The sequence below is a fragment of the Hermetia illucens genome, chromosome 4 (assembly GCF_905115235.1).
Source record: "Hermetia illucens chromosome 4, iHerIll2.2.curated.20191125, whole genome shotgun sequence".
Taxonomy (NCBI): domain Eukaryota; kingdom Metazoa; phylum Arthropoda; class Insecta; order Diptera; family Stratiomyidae; genus Hermetia; species Hermetia illucens.
The window spans coordinates 55,063,952-55,087,445 of NC_051852.1; the positions used below are offsets into that span (position 1 = coordinate 55,063,952).

Consider the following 23,494-nt stretch of genomic DNA (forward strand, 5'->3'; position numbering starts at 1 on the left):
CAGAAGTACACCATTCTGCATATGTGCTCGATGTTGCGGGGAGTTCTCGACGGATTCTCCCATTGACCTACCACCGGCCATCACCACTAGTGCCCCTTTAGTTTTTAAGTAGGTAGGATCGTCCGAGCCTAAATGCTTGGCACTTAGTGCTAGTATTAAGTAAAATCCCGCATCTGCCGGGATTGTGACAACTCGGAAATAATAATCGTTGCCAACAATACATATTGGAAGTGTGTTAGAGCACTTCATTCAAGACTGTAACGATTTACTACAGTAGTACACTGTAGGATGCAATGTGGTCAGCATTGCGCTCGCTCGAATTATTACCCTGATTTGACTCAGGTACTCATTCATTCTCATTGAATCTACTGGTATCCGACGTTAAATCACGATACAAATCCCACTGCCACCAGTGAGATTTGGACCGCGACCTTCCATATGACAGCCTTGTGCTCTAACCACTCAGCTATTGGAACCATAAAAAATTTAAAAAAATAAAAATGTTACACTTGAAAAAGTAAACATTTTGTTAAAACAATGGCCGAGTTTTTCTTTAAAGTTTACACTTTGACAAACGCAAATTTTATCACAGTGAAAAAGAGATTCTTATTATTTTTTTTAAATAAGTATTTATTATTTGAGTCCAACCATTCATTGAAAGTTTCAAATACATTTTGAATTTAAAAACTACATAATTCCATGTCGATACTGGACGTTTTGTGTTTAAGCATAATTTTTTTTACATGTGAGCGGCTCGGAAGAAAGGGCTCACATGCCTAAAATATCGATTTTCAGGTGTTGACAGTTTTCATACCTACAAGGCTCCATCTGTCAAATGCCGTATCTTCGCAAGGGTGAACAAATTTTTGGTGACGTGTAATTTGTATAAAAAATACCAACTTGTATTTCAAAAACAATAGGAATAAACCATTATTAGGTTCTTTGGCTGGCTCTCGATGCCCGTTTGGCTGTTTGTTGCGGAAGCGCAGTTTTCGGTTGCTTGAGGAATGCATCTTCTTTTCTGGATTAGATCAGAGTGGTCAGATTAATTTAAATATATATCACAATCGTTGGAGGGATAATGCTTCTGGATGAACTTGTTGGGGAATCAGTGCAGGTTCTGGTACTGTCTGTAAAATATTGTACACCTGCTCTGTAGAATCCACGAATTCATTGCAGTGAACGCCGATATCCCCATTCGTCCATGAAAAATGATGGAACCCCGTCAACAGTTGACGAGACTTTGGAAAGTGCCTATACTCCTCCGTGCATACTTTTGCTTGATCAGGAGTGAACTTAGCGTACCTCATTAAAAAAAATTTAAGGAAACGTTTCCATTGTATGGTATTTCATGTGAACACGCCTTGCTAGGTACTGTATGACTGCATTGTTCTTGCTCTGTCCTACAGTATTGTCCCATAACAAGGCTAATTGCTTGATTGGAAGTGCCTTCGGTAAAAAGTCACCTTCCTTCCTTCGTTATTAACTCCAAACAGTTCCAAGCAAGCGATAAAAGCATATAGTTCGTTCCATTTTTTAAAAAATGTTTTCTTGTGCATGGTGGTTTACAAATTTTTTTCTTGGCACGCTTCCATGTACTAACATCGATTTGTAGATCAACAACTTACAATTGAAGAGAACGGTGTTTTTTTGTGAAGAACAAATAGTTTTTGAAGTTAAATTTGAGTTGTTGACTTTTCGCCTCTATGTGTCTTATCCAACGTGTGTCCCCAAGTTAACGTGTTCCGATTGGGATACAGCAATATTGTTGATCTTCACTTGAGGACAATTTCCTTTTCGCAAACTGTTATTTGCACCCACTTCGACTCGCTAACTTTCACACTCCAAACTAAAGACATTTGTCGACTTGCTTTAGAAGCAACTCCAAGTGCGGAGCGGGTTCCCGCCATACCCTGATTGTGCGCGTTCTCTCTTCCGCCGTCAGCGTGATTTCCAGTTGTATAATCTTCACATCTCCTCAGTCAAAATATGAATGAGCACCAATTCCACGACTACAAAAGCTACTTTTTTTGACGTTTTTTGGAATGATTTTTCTCTCGCTGCACCTGTTGGTGTGGAACTATCCTTAAATATATCAGGGAACATTTCCGCGTCAAACAATTTTGAACTCCGCGGCATGACTTTTTGTCTCTTGGGAGCCCCATTCTCCTACCCTTCATTACACTAAACAGTACAGCCTGATGATCGCCAGGTAATGTCCCTCATCAACATACTGCTTACGAAGGTAATATCTACCACTGTATCTATCGCCACTTTACGGAAGGTATAGGTACTTACGATATTAGAGGGAACTATGTCCAGCAAAGATGAAGCATCCAACGATATCAGCCCCCTGTTATTATAAGCCTTGCTTCCCCACTCGGTACACCTTGCGTTGAATTCTTCCGTGATGGCAACGGCGGATCGAACACTTACAACTCAAAAGATCGTGTGCCTTCTTTTATTTTTTTTTTGTTTTTAAAATCATTTTTTTTTTTAAGAAATAGGTAACAATAGTATATAGATTGGAAAAATGAACAATAAAAAACGAATCTTTTAAAATAACAAAAATAACTTAAATCTAATGGCCACTGTGGGCTCTCAAAGTTTTCGAATAACAATTTACAGACAGAGAGAACAGTAAGAAATAAAAATCTAATTTTACAATAAGTTGCCGGGAAATGGTCAAAAACCCGACAGAATTCACTTGGCCTTAGTGGCAAATAAAGAAATATAAAAGTAATAATAAATATTTGATCGCTTCAAGAAATACTTTTAACTTAAATTATTGTTCTTAAAACTATCATAATTATATATTTTATATTACACATTTTTTCTTTTTTTTACAATAACATCCATACAAAAAAAACAAAGAATAATAACGTATGTATTTATAAGTTACAACTGGAGACAAAATCAGCACCCGTTAAATATGTACATATTTACAAAAGAAAGCAGATGGCAGAACTGAGCACGGCCACCGCTAACCGGCATCCCGCAGCCACCAATACCAGGATTTCTCTTTTTCATCCCGCTTAATATCAATTGCTCTCGCTCTGGAGTATCTCCAGTCGAATCCCGGAGCCCCCACTGTCAAATTCAGGGGGTATTCTATCCTTTTGTCCGTGGCCCGTCTATGTATATGATACATAACCGGATCACCGACAGAATCAAGAATTAGACCATTCCTGTCAAGATACACGAACGCTTCGGGAGGAATGAAGCCTGTCGTGAGAGTTTTCTCGAAATACCCATCATTTGGGTAGAACGGCTGCGAAACCCAAGGGTTCTCACCATGCGAAGCAGATCGCACTATATGATTCCGAATCAATCTGACGATAACTGTGTCGATTCTTGGCACAGCAGCAGCTGCATACATCACTTCATTAGTTACATAGTGCTCATAGTTTGACGAAGCAGTCCTATTAAGCCCCGTGCAAGCACACAGACATTTCCTTTCAAAGATCCTTATTTTCTCCATTTGGCTAGCACTCAAATTAAACCAGATAGCACACCCGTAGGTGAGCACCGGTCTAACCAAAGTAAGATAGCAAATAATCTTAACCTTCCGGCTAAGATGTGGAGGATAAAAGAGTCTTGAAAGAGACATGAATGCTTTGCGAGCGCTCACTAGCGCGACTTTAACGTGCTCGTTAAATTGGAGACGCTCGTCAAGACGCACACCCAGGTATCTAACGCACTTCTTATGAGGAATGCGCTCAGAACTATCCTCGTTCGCGACAATGTGGAAATCTCTCCAATTCCTTTTCAAGTTCCTACTGGCATACGCCAAGGAATTTCGAAACAGAATCGTTTCACACTTTTGCGCATTGATTTTCATCCGCCAACTGTTCGTGAAGAACTTAATATCATTGAACATCTTCTGAAGTTCAACTTGCACCTCAGTTACCTTCTTGTGCACCGTGTAGGCTATCAGATCGTCAGCAAAGGCAACCAACGACCTTTTAGGAGATTTATTAAAATCGAAAGAATTGAACAATTCGCCGACAAATACCGCAAAAAGTGTAGGCGCAGTCACTGTCCCTTGCTGTAATCCATTCAGAACATGAAATTCTCTGTTAGTAGTGAGATTTCCGTCCGTAATGACAAAGCACTTGCCATACAGCATGCTACACATCATCGCTACGAGGTGACTGGGAAACTCATTCTTCAGGAGCCTGAAAATCAGTCCATCCAACCAGACGGTATCAAAGATTTTCTCCATGTCTATGAGGCAAGCGCCTAAGCACTCATCATTGTTAATCCGCCAGCAAATATCAGACGTTACCTTCGTTATTGCATGTATTGTCGAATGTCCAGATCGAAATCCGAATTGGGCGTTCGGCAATAATTCCTTCTTCTTGAATCGTGTGCCTTCTCACAATGGTTGAGGTTTATCTAAATAAAGCTTATTTACTCAACCCCCCTAGACAGCGGCCATTGTTCGCTTTGTTCGGCGTGACCCTTATCATCAAAACATGCATTCAGGGTCTTTCTCATAATTTTGTGCCAGGTGTCTTTGTTGAAACGTCAGTTGCATCGATCAGACCTATCGCGCTTGCTTGTGAAAGATCTGGCTATATGATCGTAGTCCAGACATTTAAAACATATAGTAGGAGATATTTTCTCCCAAATCCTACAGACAGTCTATCCAATCTTAACCCCAACTTTCAGCAACTTGTTTGCTCAAGCACCTGGCAAGCTGATGATTGCATTTGCTTGCTAACGTATACGTTCTGCAAGTTCTTTATTGCGTCGACATTACCGTCTAAAATTTAAAATTACCACACCAATCCTTTTCATATGTCCTCCTTCGTCTTGATCTCGTCAAGGTCCCTGCACACCACCACCACCAGTTATGTCGTGGGTCAATTGCCTGACCGTAACCTCCTGGCCTAAAGATCTACCAACCAAGTTTTGGTAGTTGAGCGCCCTTTCGTCCTGCATATTTCGAAGCTCCTCCAGGAGCAGTTTCCGCTTCTGTGTTCTTCTGATCCGTGTGACATTGCCTCCTAGGCCGTTTAGTATTGGATCTCCTTCGACTTTCCGCAGAATCTCAGAGTAAGAGAGGTAACTCTGTTTTCATCAACAATTGCATCCGGAATAGGCTTCCTTCCTTACATGCTTCCTTCACAGTTGTCCAAACATTTGCTCTCACCTTCTGGGATTTTGTTTGTGAACCCGATTGAAAGCCCAAACGTTGCACTCCCTCCATTGCTTGTCCTATGGACTCTCGGCTTCTTTTGTGTTATAAACTTTACACCAGTATCCCCCATTCCTCCTCTGCTAAGTTTACGCCCTCTACAACTTTCCACTTTGGACTTGTTTCCATTGTCCATATCCAAAAAATTTCGTTCATATTGGTAAAGCAGACCGACAAATAAGCAACGACCTCAAGCTGGTCGACCAACTTTCTTATATCAAAACACTGCAGAAATTGAAGAAAAAAACGTATTTGAGTTCTACAAATACTACTTGTTTGGGTCCTGTTTACTTCTTGGCGGGTGTAGGGCACCCACACAGTCTATTCGTTGTTATTGCTACTTTTTGCCAAATTTTATTTTCAATGAGACGGTGGTTCAGTTTCATTATTATCACACTTAATGCTGAGCAAGTGATATGCTTACTACAGCAGGGACAAGCAAAAAGACAATCACAATACATCCATGACGACCAGAATTCGAATCTGGAGCAACGAGATCGAGAAAATAACGTTTTCCTCCACGGTAAATTTTAGATTTGAGACGTTCGTTGATACGTCGACCACAAAGAACTACAGGTCCTCCCGACTCATTAGTCGGTTCCTCAAGGATAGTGCATTCATTATCCAGTAATGGAGTTATCGTCCTTTCTGAAAATGTAACTTGCCCCATTCTGTTTCCGCCTTCTAATTGATGCATTTACCGTGTATTGACGTTGCTCTTCACTCGAGATTTTGTTCAGCCACAGTACACCGATGATATGGCGAAGACAGGAGCTTATGAAGACTTGGCGGCTTTGAGTAACAAAAGTGGTTATTTTCCATGTGCTGTTCCCATACAAAAGAGGGTGACCGCAACTTTGATACCACCGACGCCTTCGATGTTCTGTCCGTTAATGTTAACGATAAGAGTGCATGACCGATGAAACTGAGAACGACGGTTTTGTTTTGTATATTTTCAGCCTGACTCGGTTTGCTCCCTTTCTATTTGGTCAAAGCGCATGGCTCGGTAAGAAAGCCAACAAATGTAATCCGCGTTGCTGAGATGTTTAAGTGTAGATGTTATGAGTCATGGTCCTCCACATCGTTTGGGCACGCATGAAAGAAGTACCAAGAAGGAGAAGGATCGGAGGCGGAATGCACCTTTACCATTTTCCACTAATAGCAGGATATAGAGCGGATATTAGCGGTGGAAAGTCCCACCTGAAGAATGTTAAACCTTGCCCTGATTGAGTGTATTGATAGCCGAGGCATGCATCACCAAAATAGCTATTATTTGCGAAATCTTCTGTTTCGTTTTTGCATACCCGGATATCAACTCTTTAGTCTACTGCTCATCGCGATGTGAACGATTGGAGCAGATCTGGTAGAACAATATGGTGAGCTGGTGGAAGCCCAGAAAGCCATGAACCTGTCACCGTCGTCATTATGGTCCTAAAAGCCTTGGAACAAAATCACATGTCCGATCAAGGTGTTATCGATCAAGTCGTCAAGGAGCGTTCGTACATTTTAGAACGCAATCATGAATTGTTGACGAAAAGAAAAGGTCGTAGCCGGAATACTAGGCCGATTCTGAGACATGCTAACCTATTCCAAAGTATAAGGAAAATCGAAATTTTCAATTTGCTAACCCACATATCTCTATCTATTTTAGTGCCTTTGACGACGAGCAAATTTTAAACCTAAACCTTCACAGTGAAGTCACTGCCTTAGCGGAGCGCCAATTTGCCGCCTTAATAGTAAATACAAGTAGTCTGGGTAGAGTTGGCCCTTCTCCTAGGAGCTATCCGGCCAATCACCTTATAAGGACTTTTCCCCCCCCCCCCCTCTTTCTCAAACAGGAAGGTGCTTCGCGTTTGATGGTTGAACTAAAGTTAAGTCCAAAAAGCCGGAGAAAAAGAAGAAGGGTTTAACTAGCATTTGCCATTTGAGCTGCAGGTAGATATACTTAGAACAAGTCCAACAGAAACTTGTTAGCACTGATGAAGGGAACATGTGGTTCCCGAAAAATCGGTATTTGCAAATAAAAATCAACACTAGCGAATAGGAAACACAAGTTTTTATTATTTCAAACACTTACCAGAGGAGTTATGTACCATATTTGTTTTATCACTCCAGGGACAACGCTGGTCCATCCCAATTCTCTAGACAATCCTACCTTTTTGGTGCTGACACTTTTTTTTATCAACTTTATCGTGATGGTGATTTTCATACTTTCACTTCTCAATATCTGGGTAAGGTTTCGAATGCAACTCCCTTATAAGGTCAAAGTAGATTGCTCCGATAAAATCCAACTTTCAGCCTCATTTTTCATATAAGCTACGACTGTTTTCTAGTCATTGTTATTTTGTAGTTGAAGCCATGATACCTTATTCCGCCGAATCAGATGTCGCTTCCTATTCACAAAAGGTTACTTTTTGGCCTTTTACACCTACTGATTTATTAAAAAAAATGAATTGCTCATTTTGCTAATCGTCAACTTAGCTATCGACCAGAACTAGATTTGGGCTAATGATTGAAAATACATGCTATATACTGTAGGAAAAAAATCAATTAGAGGAACTTCCCTGGCGACACAAAATGGGAGTGAAGAAAGACGAGCTCATATCTGTACGTGATCCAGTTTTTGTCTCCGGTGATGACTATATGCAAATATTCCTTGGGCAACCCAGTTGCAGGTTCAGTACAGTCATCTAATGTCCGATTATTGATCCTTCGTGGGCACTAATGGTAGACGTGTAACTTGAATCGGCATTCAAGAAAACGCTGCAGTCGCTTATTAAAGAAGCTGCAAGCACCCTTGAAATAACAAGACCCCAAGGCCTGACGAAGTCGTGTCGGAATCGCTAAAAGTTATCGTTAGTGCTCACAAATCTTGCAAGATATTGGTGATGTATATTTGACAGAAGATATTTTCCGTAGAAGGTGAAAGCGTACCATAATGGTATCGTAGAGACTCCATAGAAAGACTGGTAACACCAAGTATTGAAGTAGTAACTTAGAAGCTTGAAGGTCTTACGTTCAGAAAACAAGGTTTTACGACAAGAGTTTCAAGTTCAGGATCAATAGAGAAACTGCTTCTCCTAACATGCATATGCCGTTATAGATAAATCTCCCAATCAAAGGATAAGTTGACAAGGTGCGGAAAAATGTCAAGTATCTAAGTAACTTACTCAGCAGACACAGGAAAGAAAGACAAGCAGGCAATCCCTACCTTCAATATATAGGTTCAGTGACGGTATTAGGGCTAACCGCTCTAATTATACCACATAATTGATCTACTTATTCTAGATAGAGGAAGTGGAAGGCGCGAAAAAGGAAAGGAGCCTTGGATGCGGACTATAACAAGAGGCACTCACTACTTGGGTGAAACAATTGTCCTTTCGTAACCGGAGAAAAAATTCTGAGACTCCTCACCATGCAGATGATATCTGTTCGTTCTTGTATCGCTTTGTATTTCAAAGATTCGAGGTGAGTTAACATGAAGATAAATACCAATAAAACTAGAGTTTTTTTCCTGATAAGTCATGAAGGGATCAAATAATTTGTATAACTCCATAAATTTAATATCTTTCGAGGTTCTACCATCGCTAAATTCAATTTTGGTTTTTGTCTGCGATCCTGAAATATGTATCTGAAGACTGAGCTGAATCTTCAAGCTTTCATTAGCTTACCTCAAATCAAGCGTAGTGCTACTTTGGCATGTACATAATACATATATTGATACATGTTAGTTAGAAGGCAGGGGTAGGTAGGTCACATTTTAAGGATTGGGGACAATTCTATCGCCAAATATATCATGCAATGGAATCGAATATGTGCTAAAACAAAAACAGCACAGAAGTAGAGAAAGAGTGTTAGCTTCACTTTAGGCGAAATAAAGCCTATTGGAAGAAACCATCAACAATGGAACTTATGTATGGTTGAAGCATCGCACACATATCAGTATAAAGCAAAGGTGGCAATGCAAAGATTTTAGTTCCTATAATTGGTAAAAGCCAATTCAGGTCAACGGATCAGATAATATTGTCAACTGAATTGTATCTACAAAAAATTCAGAAAATATCCCCTGATGCTTCAATAGCGCACCTTTTAATTGCTAATTTAAAAAAGGTAGTCCTTTTTTGCTTGTTCTTTATCCTTTGTTTAGAATAATTTTATGCACATGCAACATACATTTAAATATCAAATTCTTCTTCAAGTTTGCGCCAAAATTGTATTCTTTCCTTCAGGAAACCTTTCTCGTTTCGCAAAACAACCCAGTCTTCAGAGTTTTTGCTTCCTATGTGAGCGTATTGAAGAGGATATCCTTCTGCAGGTAACCACAAAGGCAGATGCGTTCCTTCCGGAGTGGGATTACTATAATGAAAATCAGAAAGATATAAATAATATTAATAACACAATTTATTACATTCAACTTAACTCACCCAGTCCTGGCAAAGTTTGTCCACAGTTCCGGCATTAGAGTCTTCAGTTTTGTATCATTTTCGTCACCCTTCAGTTTCGAGAAATTATTGTAGAAGATGTAGGGCAGGTCGTCAGTATGGCAGACCCCTAAGATGAGCGATAATGAGCATTAAAAACTACATAAAGTCAATTTTGCCTATTTAAAATACCATAATACTCCTGACCCCCATGAAAGAATTCACTTGCTGATTTAGGGCCTCTGTGATCGAAGAGGTATACAAAAGTCTTCCCATCGGTTGCATTACTTGAAGCAAATCTTCTCCTTAAAAACTTATCCATCCCAAAGTTGAAGCGTTGATCAGAAAATAACTACGATGAAAATATTTTTTAGATAGCATTCTACTGTTTTTTTCAAAAGCTCTCCGACGTACATTCGTCAAATTTTGGTGATTTTGTTTTGACCAGTTATGACCGTCTTTGAAGTAGAATTCGTCAATTTGTTCCAATATTTTCGTAAGAATATCTTTTGGTTTATTTTTGTATCCCGATATAATTGGTAGAACTTCATAAAACTTTCTTGTGAATTCTTCATTCAACAAGTTTAGTATTGCTTGAAAATGGACGAGACATATTTACATAAATAGTGTTTTAATATATTTAAATTTATATTTTAATACAAACGTAAACACATCGATAGTTGTTAACAAAATATCGCCTATTATTAATAAAAAGTACTGCTTTTTGTCATATAAAAGAATGTATTACGTGGAGGAGTAGGATCAGTTACGCACTTTTCGAAGGCGGTCTTAGTTTTGACATTTGTTGGAAAGGGTCGAAATTGATCATCTCTTTAACGCACCCATTCTCAGAAACTACCCAAAGGAAAAATCTGAAAAAAATCAAGAGGGTGCCGTTATATGGTGCCTACGCTCCGAAATACCCTCCAAACCGATATCCTTTCAAATAGAATTAATAATAGTATATTACTATAGTTTTCACTAATTGTCTGCGAAAACCCCCTTAAGTTCATCCTCGCATCATGAAATCGCAGCAGTGTGAAACTATAACACAGAGCATAATCCTACCAAGCTTGGTGGAAATCGCATTATTACTAGGAATGTTATAATGGGTCAAAGTTGCCGCTTCGTTGCAAATTCAAGACTTTGAATGCCGATATCACTTGAGAGTATTATATATGTATATATTATATTACGTGCTATGTACTAATGGGACAAATGCATACATATTTTTACAGAAGGAGTACACAAAACCTTTCATATCTGAAGCATCCAGCTTCCGGTTTCCTGGCTTGTTAAACAACGCTCAAATGCCATAGTTGTCACACCGAGTTTAAACCCCCTGTAAGGCTTTCTAAGAAACTTACATTCGACTTTGACAAGTTTTTTGAGGGCTCGGCAAGCCAATCACAGTCTATGTGCGATACATAAGAATCCCAACTGATGAGTATCCCTTTGTAATGAGCCAAGCAGTAAAATAAGCAGATTTTCTGTACACTCTCGCTATTTTCAACTCACATTGTCGCTCTGATAATAATTATTAGTTACCCTGCAATGCACTCACTGTTTACGCACACTGGTCCATAATAATCCAAAAGGTGTTGATGTGGTCGGTATAGAAGGATGACGTTTTTACAGTCGACCCGGTGTTGTAACGTCCTTTTAAGACGTCCCCAATAACATGAGAGATACATGCCCTTTTGATGGCGATCGAGTGGCCATTAATATTCTCTATCGAATTGTTGTGAGTTGGTGTTGTTTGCATAGTAAGGAAGTTTTCCCTTCATTGGGCGTTAGCCAGATTACGAAAATAGTAGCGATTAAATCTGTAGTAGCCCTCAAATAATGGTCCGTCCGAGGCCGATCCGAGCACCTCTTTTGTGGGTAACAAAGCAGTATAAAGAATCGAGTTTGTAGCTGTGTAAAAATGGGCAAAATGGCAATGAGGAAATTACTTAGGGTCACGCAATTCCATGTTGTAGGAAGATTGGAACACCGAGCTTCGGGGGATTTGAGGTCAGTGAAGTCGACCCAGATGATTAAAGGCGGGTTAGAACTCCGCCGAACTCTGCCGAAGCCGGTCCTAATCCCGGTTGTGAAAGGATGAGGGATGGATAGATTCAGTCTGAATGGCTGTACGCCACCGCAGCGTCTCAGGGGGTAGGTGACGAAAGTGCAGAAACTTTGCAGTCTTGCAGATTACTCACTGAGGAAGCTATCTCAACACCTGGCAGCTAGGGATAAAATGCACCATCAAAAATGAGAAGAAGGTCCGGTACGGATAACCGGCGAGAGTCGTCTGACTTGGTGACTGGGTCGGGCTCTCGTAATGGACAGCACGGCGTCGAAACCACTAGTAGTGGGGCGGTTCGACGTCTAGGTGCCACGACGACCAGGAGCAGAGCTCCGCCTGCTGCAGCTGTTTCTCCACAATCTGTGGCGATCACTTCAGCAGGTTCGCGTAGGAAGCGGATGAAATGGACTGATGAAATGAACCTCTTCATCATCCGCTCCTACTACGAAATAACGGCGGGGGCGGGTACAACATCTTACCGCCCCTTGTTGCACCAGAGATTCATCGAGCGTTTCCCGCAATTGGCGCACGTGACTCTGTGCAGCGAGTCACAGACCAGTACCGCTTCATCACTCGCAGCGACACAATCCCGGCCACCATCAGGGAACGTGTTCGACTTGAAGTCATCGGGGAAACTGGTGACCGAGAGTCGGTGGGGGTAGAGGCGGCGGCATCAACAACACCACGCCGCACTGCAGGTAACAGTTTCAGTACTCGCCGAAGCACTTTTCTCCACCGTCCAGCTGAGGTTTCCGCTGAGGTTCGGGACGAATTCCAAAGAGCGTGTATAGAATTCTCGGATATGGATCCTTTGCATAGACCAGGTATTCCCAGGCTCTATGCATCTCCAGCGACTCCGGGAATTCTATCTCAATTCAATTATGAGATTGCATTTCGACTGTGTGCTGATATATCGCTACTGCAACTACAATCACTTGTGTATTGTGGTGCAGTTGCGGCTATCAGATTGAATGGTCAGAAGATTCGTTTTCGTGTTATTGGTTTGAGTGACAAAAGAGATCCACCATGGAAAATTCGTCTGGAACGTCGGCGGGACTCACTAAGGCAGGACATTGCTAGACTGATTCAGATCAGCACTGGCAATGCCAGCCGACGGGTGAGAAATAATGTGCAGAGGGTTTACCGGAACTATGCCATCCCCTGTGAGACACCCGTTGTTGAAATTCTGGACACACTAAAACAGAAACTTTCTGTCATATGCAATCGGTTACGACGGTATGGCGAAAGTTATTCCAGACGTGTCCAGAAGGCAATATACGCGAGGAACCAGCGGAGCTTTTTCTGATCTCTCAACGAATCCCAACAGAGCGCCCAGACAATACAGTTCTCGGTGACGGAAGCGAAAGAGTATTGGGGTGGACTTTGGGGGTTACCTGCCCAGCATGCTAAGCATGCTGAGTGGATCACCGCCGAAGGCACCCGCCATGCCAATACACCTGGCATGAATTTTGCGGGTGTTACCGAAGAGGAAGTTCGACGAGCCATAAACATCTCGAAGAACTGGAGGGGCCCAGGTCTGGATCGGGCGCATAATTTTTGGTAAAAGAAATTTACCAGCGTACACAGTCGATTGGCACGCAGTATAAATGAGGTCATGAGTCGGCCGGAAGAATATCCGCTTTGCCTCACTGCGGGGATTACCTACCTTATCCCTAAGAAGGACACGGTGCAGGACCCCGCAGACACAAGACCGATCACTTGCTTACCAACCCTCTACAAATTCATCACGTCCATTATTAGTGGAAGGATCAATGCGCACCTCGAGACCAACAACATTCTGTCCGAGGAGCAGAAGGGCTGCCGAGTTGGGTCAAGGGGTTGCAAAGAGCAACTCATTATCGACTCGGTAGTTGTAGGACAAGCAACTAGAGGCCAAAGAAACCTCTTCAGTTGCTATATCGATTATGCCAAGGCTTTTGATAGCGTTCCGCATACCTGGCTAATCGACATCCTACATCTGTATCGCATTGATCCGAAACTAATAAAGTTTTTGGCGACAGTCATGGAAGGGTGGCATACCACCTTATCGGTGCGTACATCTGAGGGTGCTAATACCTCAGAGCCCATCCATATACGGAGGGGCATCTTCCAGAGGGATTCGTTGAGTCCCCTTTGGTTTTTTATGGCACTGAACCTCCTTTCATGGCTACTGAATAATGCTAGAGGGCATGGTTTTGCAATAAAGTATGGCCTACGCGCTAAGTGTGAACTGACACATTTGATGTACCTAGATGACATCAAGGTGTATGCTGGTACTGACAACCATCTTAGAAGTCTGTTGCGAATAATCGACATATTCAGCCGTGATATTCGAATGTAGTTTGGATTAGACAAGTGTCGAATCCAAGCCATCCGCAAAGGTCATCACGAGCCGCATGCCGGACTTCTACAAGAACCTAGGAATTCTTCAAGGAAACCATGATGGTGGGTTGGTGATTTGAGTGATGCTATGCTGAATGTATACGCTATCCCTTCACTGGCTTATGCATTCGGAATATTGCCGTGGAAGAAGACCGACCTGGAAAACGTCCAGCGGTGGATACAGAATACTATGTCCAAATTCCGAATACATCATCCAAACTCTGCCGTGGAGCGGATGAACCTACGTGCTCGATGTTGCCGGGAGTACTCGACGGATTCTCCCACTGACCTACCACCGGCCACCACCACCAATGTCCCCTTAGTTTTTAAGTAGATAGGATCGTCCGAGCCTAAATGCTTGGCACTTAGTGCTAGTATTAAGTAAAATCCGGCATCTGTCGAGATTGTGATAACTCGGAAAATAATCGTTTGCGCGACAATCCAATTGAATCAGGGCATTGAAGAGGGTTAGAGCACTTCGTTCAAGACTGCAACGGTATACTACAGTACACTGTAGGAGTCAATGTGGTCCGCATTGCGCTCGCCCAAGATTATTTACCCTAATTTGACTCAGTTGCTCATTCACAGCTGAGTCGACTGGTATCCGACATCCAGTCACGATAACAAATCCTTCAGTGACCAGTTAGATTTGAATTGCGACCTTCCGCTATGATACCCCTGCGCTCAGTTGAGCTATCCGGGCATTTAATAGAGGTAATCAAAAATCAAGAGCAACAACGTGAACAGCGGTTCTCCTGTAATTTCTAGAAACCGGCTTTCTTAAAATACCTTTTATTATATTTAGATTACCAATAGCTAGAAAGATATGTTCCTTAAACCATGTAAATACGACTAGTTGGTTTATTGTAGGATTTTTTCGTTGCAACTGTCGTCAAGCTTCTCTTAATGTTATTCTACAAAATGCTGGAAGATAAGGTAGGTAGAAGAGTAAGATGTTTTGGTTATATTGAAAGATGATGGATTTAACAACGCTTCGGTAGCGTAGCGTATTATGCTTATGCAAAAAATGATATTCGAAAAGAGCTTTTTATATCATTCACGAATAAACGGCTATGGCACTTATAATCGATATAATGGGGATTTTTGATAATACCTTCTATCTATCCGGTCAGCTCCAAGGGATACGTATACTATATACGTCGTTGCACTGATGAAGGGAATAAGTGGTTCCCCAAATATCCGTATATGCGAATAAAACGAATAATACTAGCGAATTATTTGAAATAGTATACCTAAGTCCTGTTTTTTCCTTTTCGTGTTCGTACACGAAAATGCTCCAGTTCAACCACACCCGTCTAAGCTACAGCAACGAAATCGGCGCACGGTTGTTGTCAGCCAACAGAGCCTATTTCAGCTTACAAAAACTGCTCCGCTCGAAACGTCCCACCATAGGGTCAAAGCTCTTACTATACACGACAATGATTTTACCAGTCCTTATATATTCCTCAGAGACTTGGGTTCTTACATAAAGTTGCGAACTCTTGGCCGCATTCGAGAGAAGATTCCTCCGAAGAATTTTCGGTCCCCTATATGAGGATGGACGATTCCGTAGCTGACATAACAACGAAATTTATGAGTGATACCATGACCATCCGGTGGTGGCTAAAATCTGACTCAATAGGTTACGCTGTGAGGATGATCCAGCCCTGAAAGTCTATAAGGTCAATATCTATGGTAGGAAAAGAAGACGAGGCAGACCCTGCCTAAGATGGAGCGATGGCGTAGGTCAGGACGCCAGACAGCTTTTAGGGATATCGAATTGGTGGACCTCGGTGCAAAACCGGGATGTCTGAAGTTTCTTATTAAGGCAGGCCTAGACCGAATACCGTTTGTTGCGCCATTGATGGTGATGGTGATGATGAAATTATCCCACATTTGTTCAGAGGAGGGGGCATAATAAACCCTTTAAAGGAGCGTCTCAAGGGGTACACAAATGAAAACAACTCCCACACACGCAGTAAAACAGGCATTCCCATTGATCGCAATCTGTCCAACACTCTCAAATATTAATGTTTTTTAGGTGAAAGTGTTTAGGTAGCGGTTTATGTGAAGGTGCTGACATTTGCCTCGTAAGGAATCATGGTTTGGTGGTCGCTTGCCTACATATAGGTATTGCTACTGCGTCTGTTCAAAAAGAGCAAATCATTGGGCCCCAAATTCACAAAAGTCTATTTGCGTGATCTTGCTATCGTCCGGCAGTGGGAACAACTATTTACTAATCAAAGAGTTACGTTCTCGGTACTATTGAGCTGCCATCGAAAGTGCATGTATCTCTAACGCGGATCAAGCTATCGGTAACGTTGAAAAAGCATATGACAGAACATGGCTGACTGCGAAAATGTTGAAGTAGATTGCGAACCTCCAATACTGAGAAGTACATTATAGTGTACTCTACGTGAAACTGAATTGCACCATTGCGTTGTTGAAGGAAGCTTAAGTTGCCGCAAAGACACAAAGTTTGTAGGTGGTCATAAGCCTTTTGACGATATTGTGAGGGACGTAAACGGTACACTTCTCATCCATGATACTGATGAGCTGAAGAAATGGAAGGAGCTATTTACAGCAATTTTGAATAGTATAATATCCGGTGAGGTTCCATCCTTTTCGTGTTATATGGCTAACCACCGCAACATACAGATACGGACTACATTTTCAAAACGTTCGAGTGAAGTAAAACCAAAGACCTTGACGGTCCGCAAATATAGTAGTTAATGTAATCCTGCTCTTCATTGATTTCGAGAAAGCGTTCGACAGCATCAACAAGGGGTTTCTCTGGAATGCTTTCGGTAGGAGGGGCATTCCGTAGAAACCAAAAGCCATTTTCAGAATATGATGTCGCAAACAGTCACATGCTGCATGACGTCAAATTTCAGAGTTTCATAGTTTAAAGTCCTAAGCGGGATGAGCTAGTGGTGTTTTCGTCGCTCATATTTTTCTTATCATTATCACATTGCCTTGGCTGACGTATACAGAGGAGTTCAAAGGACCATAACATCTTTCCTCAAACACTTCGACTACGCTGATAACATCTTCTTGCTATTTGGCTGATCCTTTGTATTGGCTGATCCTTTGTATTGGCTGATCCTTTGTATTGGCTGAATTGCTTTGGATTCGGAGAAGGAGACAAGCAGAGTCGAATTGAATAAACCATCGTAATTTTCCTATTTCAATTAATGTTGATAATATCGTATTTTACATCTAGGAAGCGTTGTTCCTATCTATCTAGGAAGCTTTGGTCCTGCAAACAGTGGCACCGAACTTCATGGCGTTTGACACAATAACAACACTTTCACTATTTTGTCCAAAATTGGAAAATACACCTGCATATATCGATATTAACATCCAGATGCTTCCTCAAATTGCTTTGCGCTAATACCAAGAAAAAAGTTGACCTCATCTTAACATTAGGCTTGCTATTAATGTTGATATATTTCATATTGTTTCATTACTGCGGAATACTTACGTGCTGATTTGATAACACCTTCGTCAGCTGTTCCACCAATAATTAACGGTATGTCCCCATTGGGAGGAGGATTAATATCTTTTGGATGCTTAGATAGGAACGATCCCTCATGATCTACTTCTACCACACCGGCGAAAGCTATCACTGGGTCAATATCGAACTCCTAAAAATTTTGAAGCATAGATTACTCGTTAATGTTATTACACAATATATGCAAAAGCTATTCACTCACGAAATATTCCTTTACACTTAAGACAATATCTGCTGCAGGTTTTTTCTTTAAGCATTCGATCATTTCCATCCAATTATCTTCGAAATGTGTGCAATTCATGAGACGTCCAAGTTTGGAGGCTCGATGTGTTGCAATTGAAGAGTCAACCACGGCCCATCCACTGAAAATGCTTCCAGATTGCATGATGGCTTTATGGAAGAGACCTGAAACAGAGTTTTGTGGAGAAATCGTGAAATTAAGTAAGTTTTTCTCTGTTGTCTTGCAAATAAGAAACACTATTAGAATCAACAGTAGAAAAACAAATCTTACTTTGGGCCTTACTATCCCTATCCTTTCGAGTTGTAGATTGAAAACTTCAAATAATTAAGTAAGATAGCAATTTACCCATGACATCAAGATAAACATTGCCAAATCCTGAGGTTACACTTTTTCTAGAGGTAACTGTTGTCGGCCCTTTACCAAAGTATTATATATATGGCAGCTTGTGTCTCTATGTTATAGTGCTCATCTTTGAAGTGAAGTTTCTATCAGAACTGCTGTTGCCAATAAGAAAGCACTTTCCTGAACTATAAGCAGTAATATCAGAGCGAGTAAATGTATCTTAAGACATAAGGTACGGTTTCATCCTGATATTGCTCTCCCGATTCATTCCCGTGTGCACGAAGCGGGCCAGTCCAGATTGAAACGTTGTCAAAAAGTTCCAGATAGGACGTAACACGTTGTCAATCGCACCCCCAAAGTCTCCTCCCTTGGAGCCAATTGTCGTAACTTAGGCTATGACTGGAAAGATGGGTGGGATAATGTCTCAGCGATCCATATCTCACAAGGCTCTTCTTTCCTTGAGGTCCACAAATCTGTAATGTCTTCAACATCAATCAGAGATTTGTGGCGAAAAAGTATAATATATGCGCTTGGTACAAAAGCTCGAGATCTTTTTTCAATAAGTAGAGATGCCTATTTGAAATACAGTTCTACTGGAAAGGAGCCACTTGCCCAGTGTATTTACTTTCTATTCTGGCAAGGTAATTTATAGGAGGAGATTCTTGTCTTCCCGACATTCGAAGGTTACAGGCCAGGTAGTTGCGAGTGAGTATCGAAATCAACCCAGAGCAAATAGAAATGTCCACCAGCGTCTGTGTGTATTGATTGATTTGATTGGGGTGGTGTGGGCATTTTTGCCAAAATATCGATGCCAGATGATAGGGTCGTCACGGGCATGCCTTGCGGTATGGATGTTCGCAGGAAAAGGTGGTACATGGTATCATTTCGGGGAGCTATTTAGGTACCCGGAGCATACAATACCATATCACAAATTGCTCAGTAGAAACGAAACAACTGGTATTAAAATACATTGATAAAAAGTATAAGAAAAATACGCCGCTTCAGGTCTGACAGTTTTTGCGTATTGCTTACATAAGCACATTTGTACCTAACTCGTAAAGTTTAGTATGGTTGGAGTAAGTTTACACATAAGATAAAACCTTGATTTATATAACTTTATTAATAATGGTAGGATTTTCTCCAACCTTCCCAAATCCAAGCTCCATATTATGACTTATACTATAGCCGACTTTAAAGGGGTTCTTAACAAATAGTAGATTGGCAAAATATAGCAAGATAACATACTATTTTTAGTTTTGTTTGTGCAGATTTCAGTATTTTGATGCCTAGATATTATATAGGATTCTTTTTTCAGTTTTTCGTGTTTCAAATTTCTGAGAATAAACCCTTGCGTGTGGATTCACAGTTCCAGAGTCTCTGGAAAACGCCGTATCCAAACGAAATCACGTGTGGTAAGCAGACAGATGGATAGACAAACGAATAGACCGACAAAATAACAGAGAATTTTTGGCGTGTATTGCAGCAGAATTCCTGAAAGAAAATTATTGTACTGCGATCCGGAAAATGAACCTTAAATGTATCGGATGGCCTATGGGGTCAAACAAGGATCCGTTCTCTGTTCTTCCCTATGAATAATCACATATAAAAGCATTTTAGCGTTACAACTCCTTAAAAACGTGACCTTCTTTGGCTTTGTAAATGATATGGAATGACTATTATTGCACAACATATCACGGAGGTCGAAATCATCACGAACGAGTCAAATTTGGAAGTTACATTCCGACTTCGGTCGTATGATCTTAGGATCGTCAAGCAAAAAACTGAGGTAATTATAATCACGAAACGAAGAAAGCAAACCTCCATCAACATTAGGATAGGCAAGCAAACCATATATTCAGAACCAGCGCTCAAATACCTAATATGTATTTAAAACCTAATAAGATTTTGTTTTGCAAACAAAACCTTAAAAACGGAGTAATCTCAACGTCAACATCAAGTTGAGACTGTTTTGTGATAATGTTCTTTCCGTATTGCTATGTAAGGGTAGCACATAAAAAGTGACAAAACCATTGTTACCCAAAAGTTCTAAGCCTTCGTCAACACTTGTTTGCGACGTGTCATGGGAGAACGCTGGTCTGTGCACAGTAAAAGGGAAGTATCGGTACCAGGGTACCGAGAAGTTCTAGAAGAAGTTGCAGTGCATTTTGAGTGGATCATGTACGATGACGCGTAGTTGTAGTTCATGCGGCATGCCCTACCAGATATTGAATGGAAACCATATATAAATATATGTATGATTGACCGGAGACTAAACTTGAACTTAAATTTCCAGAGCTCAGCAACAAAAAAAAACAGGGATGCAGGTGGCCTAAGACAAACCTGTCGACTCCTGCTGCCGCTTTATGCAGCTCCTATCAAGGCATTGGGGAAGAAATCATATAGTGAAAAAACGGCCTGACGAAGCAACAAGTATGACAGCAGATATGCTACCCATGGATATTTTGGCGAGCGAGGGTTAACGGGTTTGTAATGCAACATATGCAACCGACCAGTCACATACGTATTGTCTGTGGAGTGAAAAAAAAGATGCCACGGTTCCCAAAAAGACGTTGGTCCTGTCAATCCAACTAGTCTCGCAATCACACATACGAGTATACCCACCGGTTTTGCCTTACCGCCACAGAGGGAAAGATAAATTGCTATCTCGCAATTAATAAACGAAGTTTTTAACCAGAATAGGCCCAACTGAGGGCGAAGGGAGTATTGAGTGAGAATGCAATCCGAAGTCTTTGCCTCTCTCTCTTTCGGATTGTATTACCTGTCATAGATATTAGACCCCTTGTACATGCTTTGATTTTTTTTTTGTTCTTCCATGATCTAGCCGTTACCTATTTCATTTTGGTTTCTATAAAATTTTGGTTTCAAGTGTAGTTTAAATGAGCTCAGCATGAGAAAGAACGACGAACCGAAGAACTTGAATGCCAAGGATCCTCATCAGATTTTTCCAAACCAGTCAGATCCAAAAGAAATACAAATCCGCTATCATCGTTTACAATATTCGGGGGGATACGAAAAAATGGATACAGATACAGACCCTTATAATTTTCTCCCTGGGGCCCCGTTTTTCCACCCAATTTTCACCACGGGCCAAATTTTCTCCCTAGGACTCTAAATTGAAATTAATCTAAATTAAATAACAATTTCATTGGTTCGTTGCTATTACCGTAACAAAAACTCCAAATTGACTCCTTTGAAAAAATCAGCACTGGTTTTACTCGTTTTCTTAACGAAAATTTAAAGTATATCAGACCATGAGTTGAACATTTTTCTTTCTTTGAATAGTTAATCAAAAGAGCAGTAAAGATTTCATTTTTGGCTGATAATTGAAGAGATCATGAAGTGCTTAGTTTATAGCAACTTTATTTCGAAAGTGGCTGACATAGTCATCAACCGAAAATATTTTGACTATTTCTTTAAGGGCGTCGTTAGCCATTTTATTCAATCTTTGGTCGGCATTTTACAAATCTGTATTTCCAATGATATCTAAATGAAAAGCGTATTAAGTCGATTTTTCTAAAAAAACTTTACCTAAATGTATTCCCAAAGGTAAATTAAGATCGAAGATCGAAAAGATTTGAAAATGCGTTTCGTCAATTTAAAAGTGCATTGGCCTGTTCGCTGACACTTTGCTCCCCATTCTTTAAATCAATTTTAGTTCCTTCAATACAAAAAAAATTACCTTTTGATGCGTGGGAGTACATATGATAAGCCACACTAACGCTTCCAGCACTTTCACCAAACAAAGTTACATCGTCTGGATCACCTCCGAACACTTTAATGTTATGCTTCACCCATTTCAATATCAAAAGTTGATCCTTGAATCCATTATTCCCAGGACAATCTTTCGTCCCGGTACTGAGAAATCCAAGTGCACCAAGCCTGTAGTTCCCAATCACTAGTATGACGTCATGATCTAGAAGTCTTTCGGGACCGTTAACATTAGAATTGCCGTTGCCAGTGACCCAGCCTCCGCCATGAATATAAACCATTACAGGTAACTGTTGAAAATTGGTTGGACTCTGTAAACAAGCACCTTCAATATCCAATCTGAATTTGAATTTTAAATTTAATTTTAAAACTATTAACATTACCTGCGGTACGTACACATTCAAATACAAACAATCTTCCTCTCCAAATACTGTAAAATTACGTTCATAGGGATTTATCTGGATGCAGACGTTTGGGTCTTTGTTGGTGAGTTTTTCGCCCACCCATGGCTTTATAGGTTCAGGGGCCTGAGAAGATACCACAACACAGTGTTATCAGTTAAATATCCGTATCGACGGGCTCACTCACCTGAAATCTCAAATCTCCGATTGGTGGTTCGGCATATGGAATACCTCTAAAAGCCAATATGCCCTTTCCTCCAACTGAGGTCATATAACTGCCAACGACACCTCCTCCATGGGGTAGAACAATTTTCGGGGGCTCGATGTTTGAAACACAAATGCAAGTGCCTACTATAACCGAAAGTGACACAAGTATCCGCATTGCAGCAAATTATTGTTTTCAGACCAGAATGAGAAGAAATACTACCATTAGAGTTGGGAATGAGTTGAGTTTCGTCAACTTTTTGGGAGAGATTAGATGAAAGGTTATTCTGGGTCACGCTTAGCTTATCACTAATTTGAAAGCAATTAATCATTTCTTATTTCTCTAATTATAAATATGCAAAGTTGGGGCCACCATTAGATTTACATATTTCTCAGTTTTAGTTGTGATTATTTAGATGAAAGTATTCTCTACTACAACTCATCTGACTTTTGAGGTTCTTCCACGAATGCAATAACAAATAATAATGGAAAAAGCTGGCTGATTTCCGAATTTTCCATTACGATTTTTTTTAGGATTCCACTGTTCAAACAGAATTTTTCATACACTAAGTTAAGTTGCCTATGACCCTCTACCAACATCAAATCAAATCACTAACTTCGCAACCAGCAGTACAGTTCAGCTTCAGGTTCAATACAAAAAATTGTTGGATTTAGCGAGGCCCCTTCGCCTCCTGTTACTTATTTTATTTATTTTTCACATAACCATAATATTTCGAAGAGCCTTATCATCCTATCTACACTGTGCACACAAAGTTTATACACCTTTCTGACAACAACAACCTTGATAACACTTGTGTTTGTTCGTGTCAACCTCGCCCCCTATACAGTACATTCGACTTTGGGAAGGTGGACTGTCACCAAGTCCTGTTATGTCATCCCCAGGACATGTTTCCTAATTTTACGAGTATCGTGGTTTCAAAACAGCATCAAATCAGTACCAAATGACTAGCGAATCAGTATAA

The 23,494-nt window shown here is 40.7% G+C and overlaps 1 protein-coding gene across 1 annotated transcript; it reads right to left on the reverse strand.

The window, feature by feature from the left end:
- Positions 1-9,325: 9,325 nt before the first annotated feature.
- LOC119656092 (esterase E4-like) lies at positions 9,326-22,724 on the reverse strand. Its single transcript, XM_038062401.1, has 9 exons — positions 22,495-22,724; positions 22,290-22,433; positions 21,878-22,217; positions 17,797-17,999; positions 17,565-17,727; positions 10,039-10,217; positions 9,817-9,976; positions 9,628-9,754; positions 9,326-9,559 (listed from the first exon to the last, which is right to left on the reverse strand). Exons 1-9 carry the CDS (start codon positions 22,687-22,689, stop codon positions 9,379-9,381), a joined length of 1,692 nt encoding a protein of 563 aa, XP_037918329.1. The 5' UTR covers positions 22,690-22,724; the 3' UTR covers positions 9,326-9,378.
- Positions 22,725-23,494: the final 770 nt, after the last annotated feature.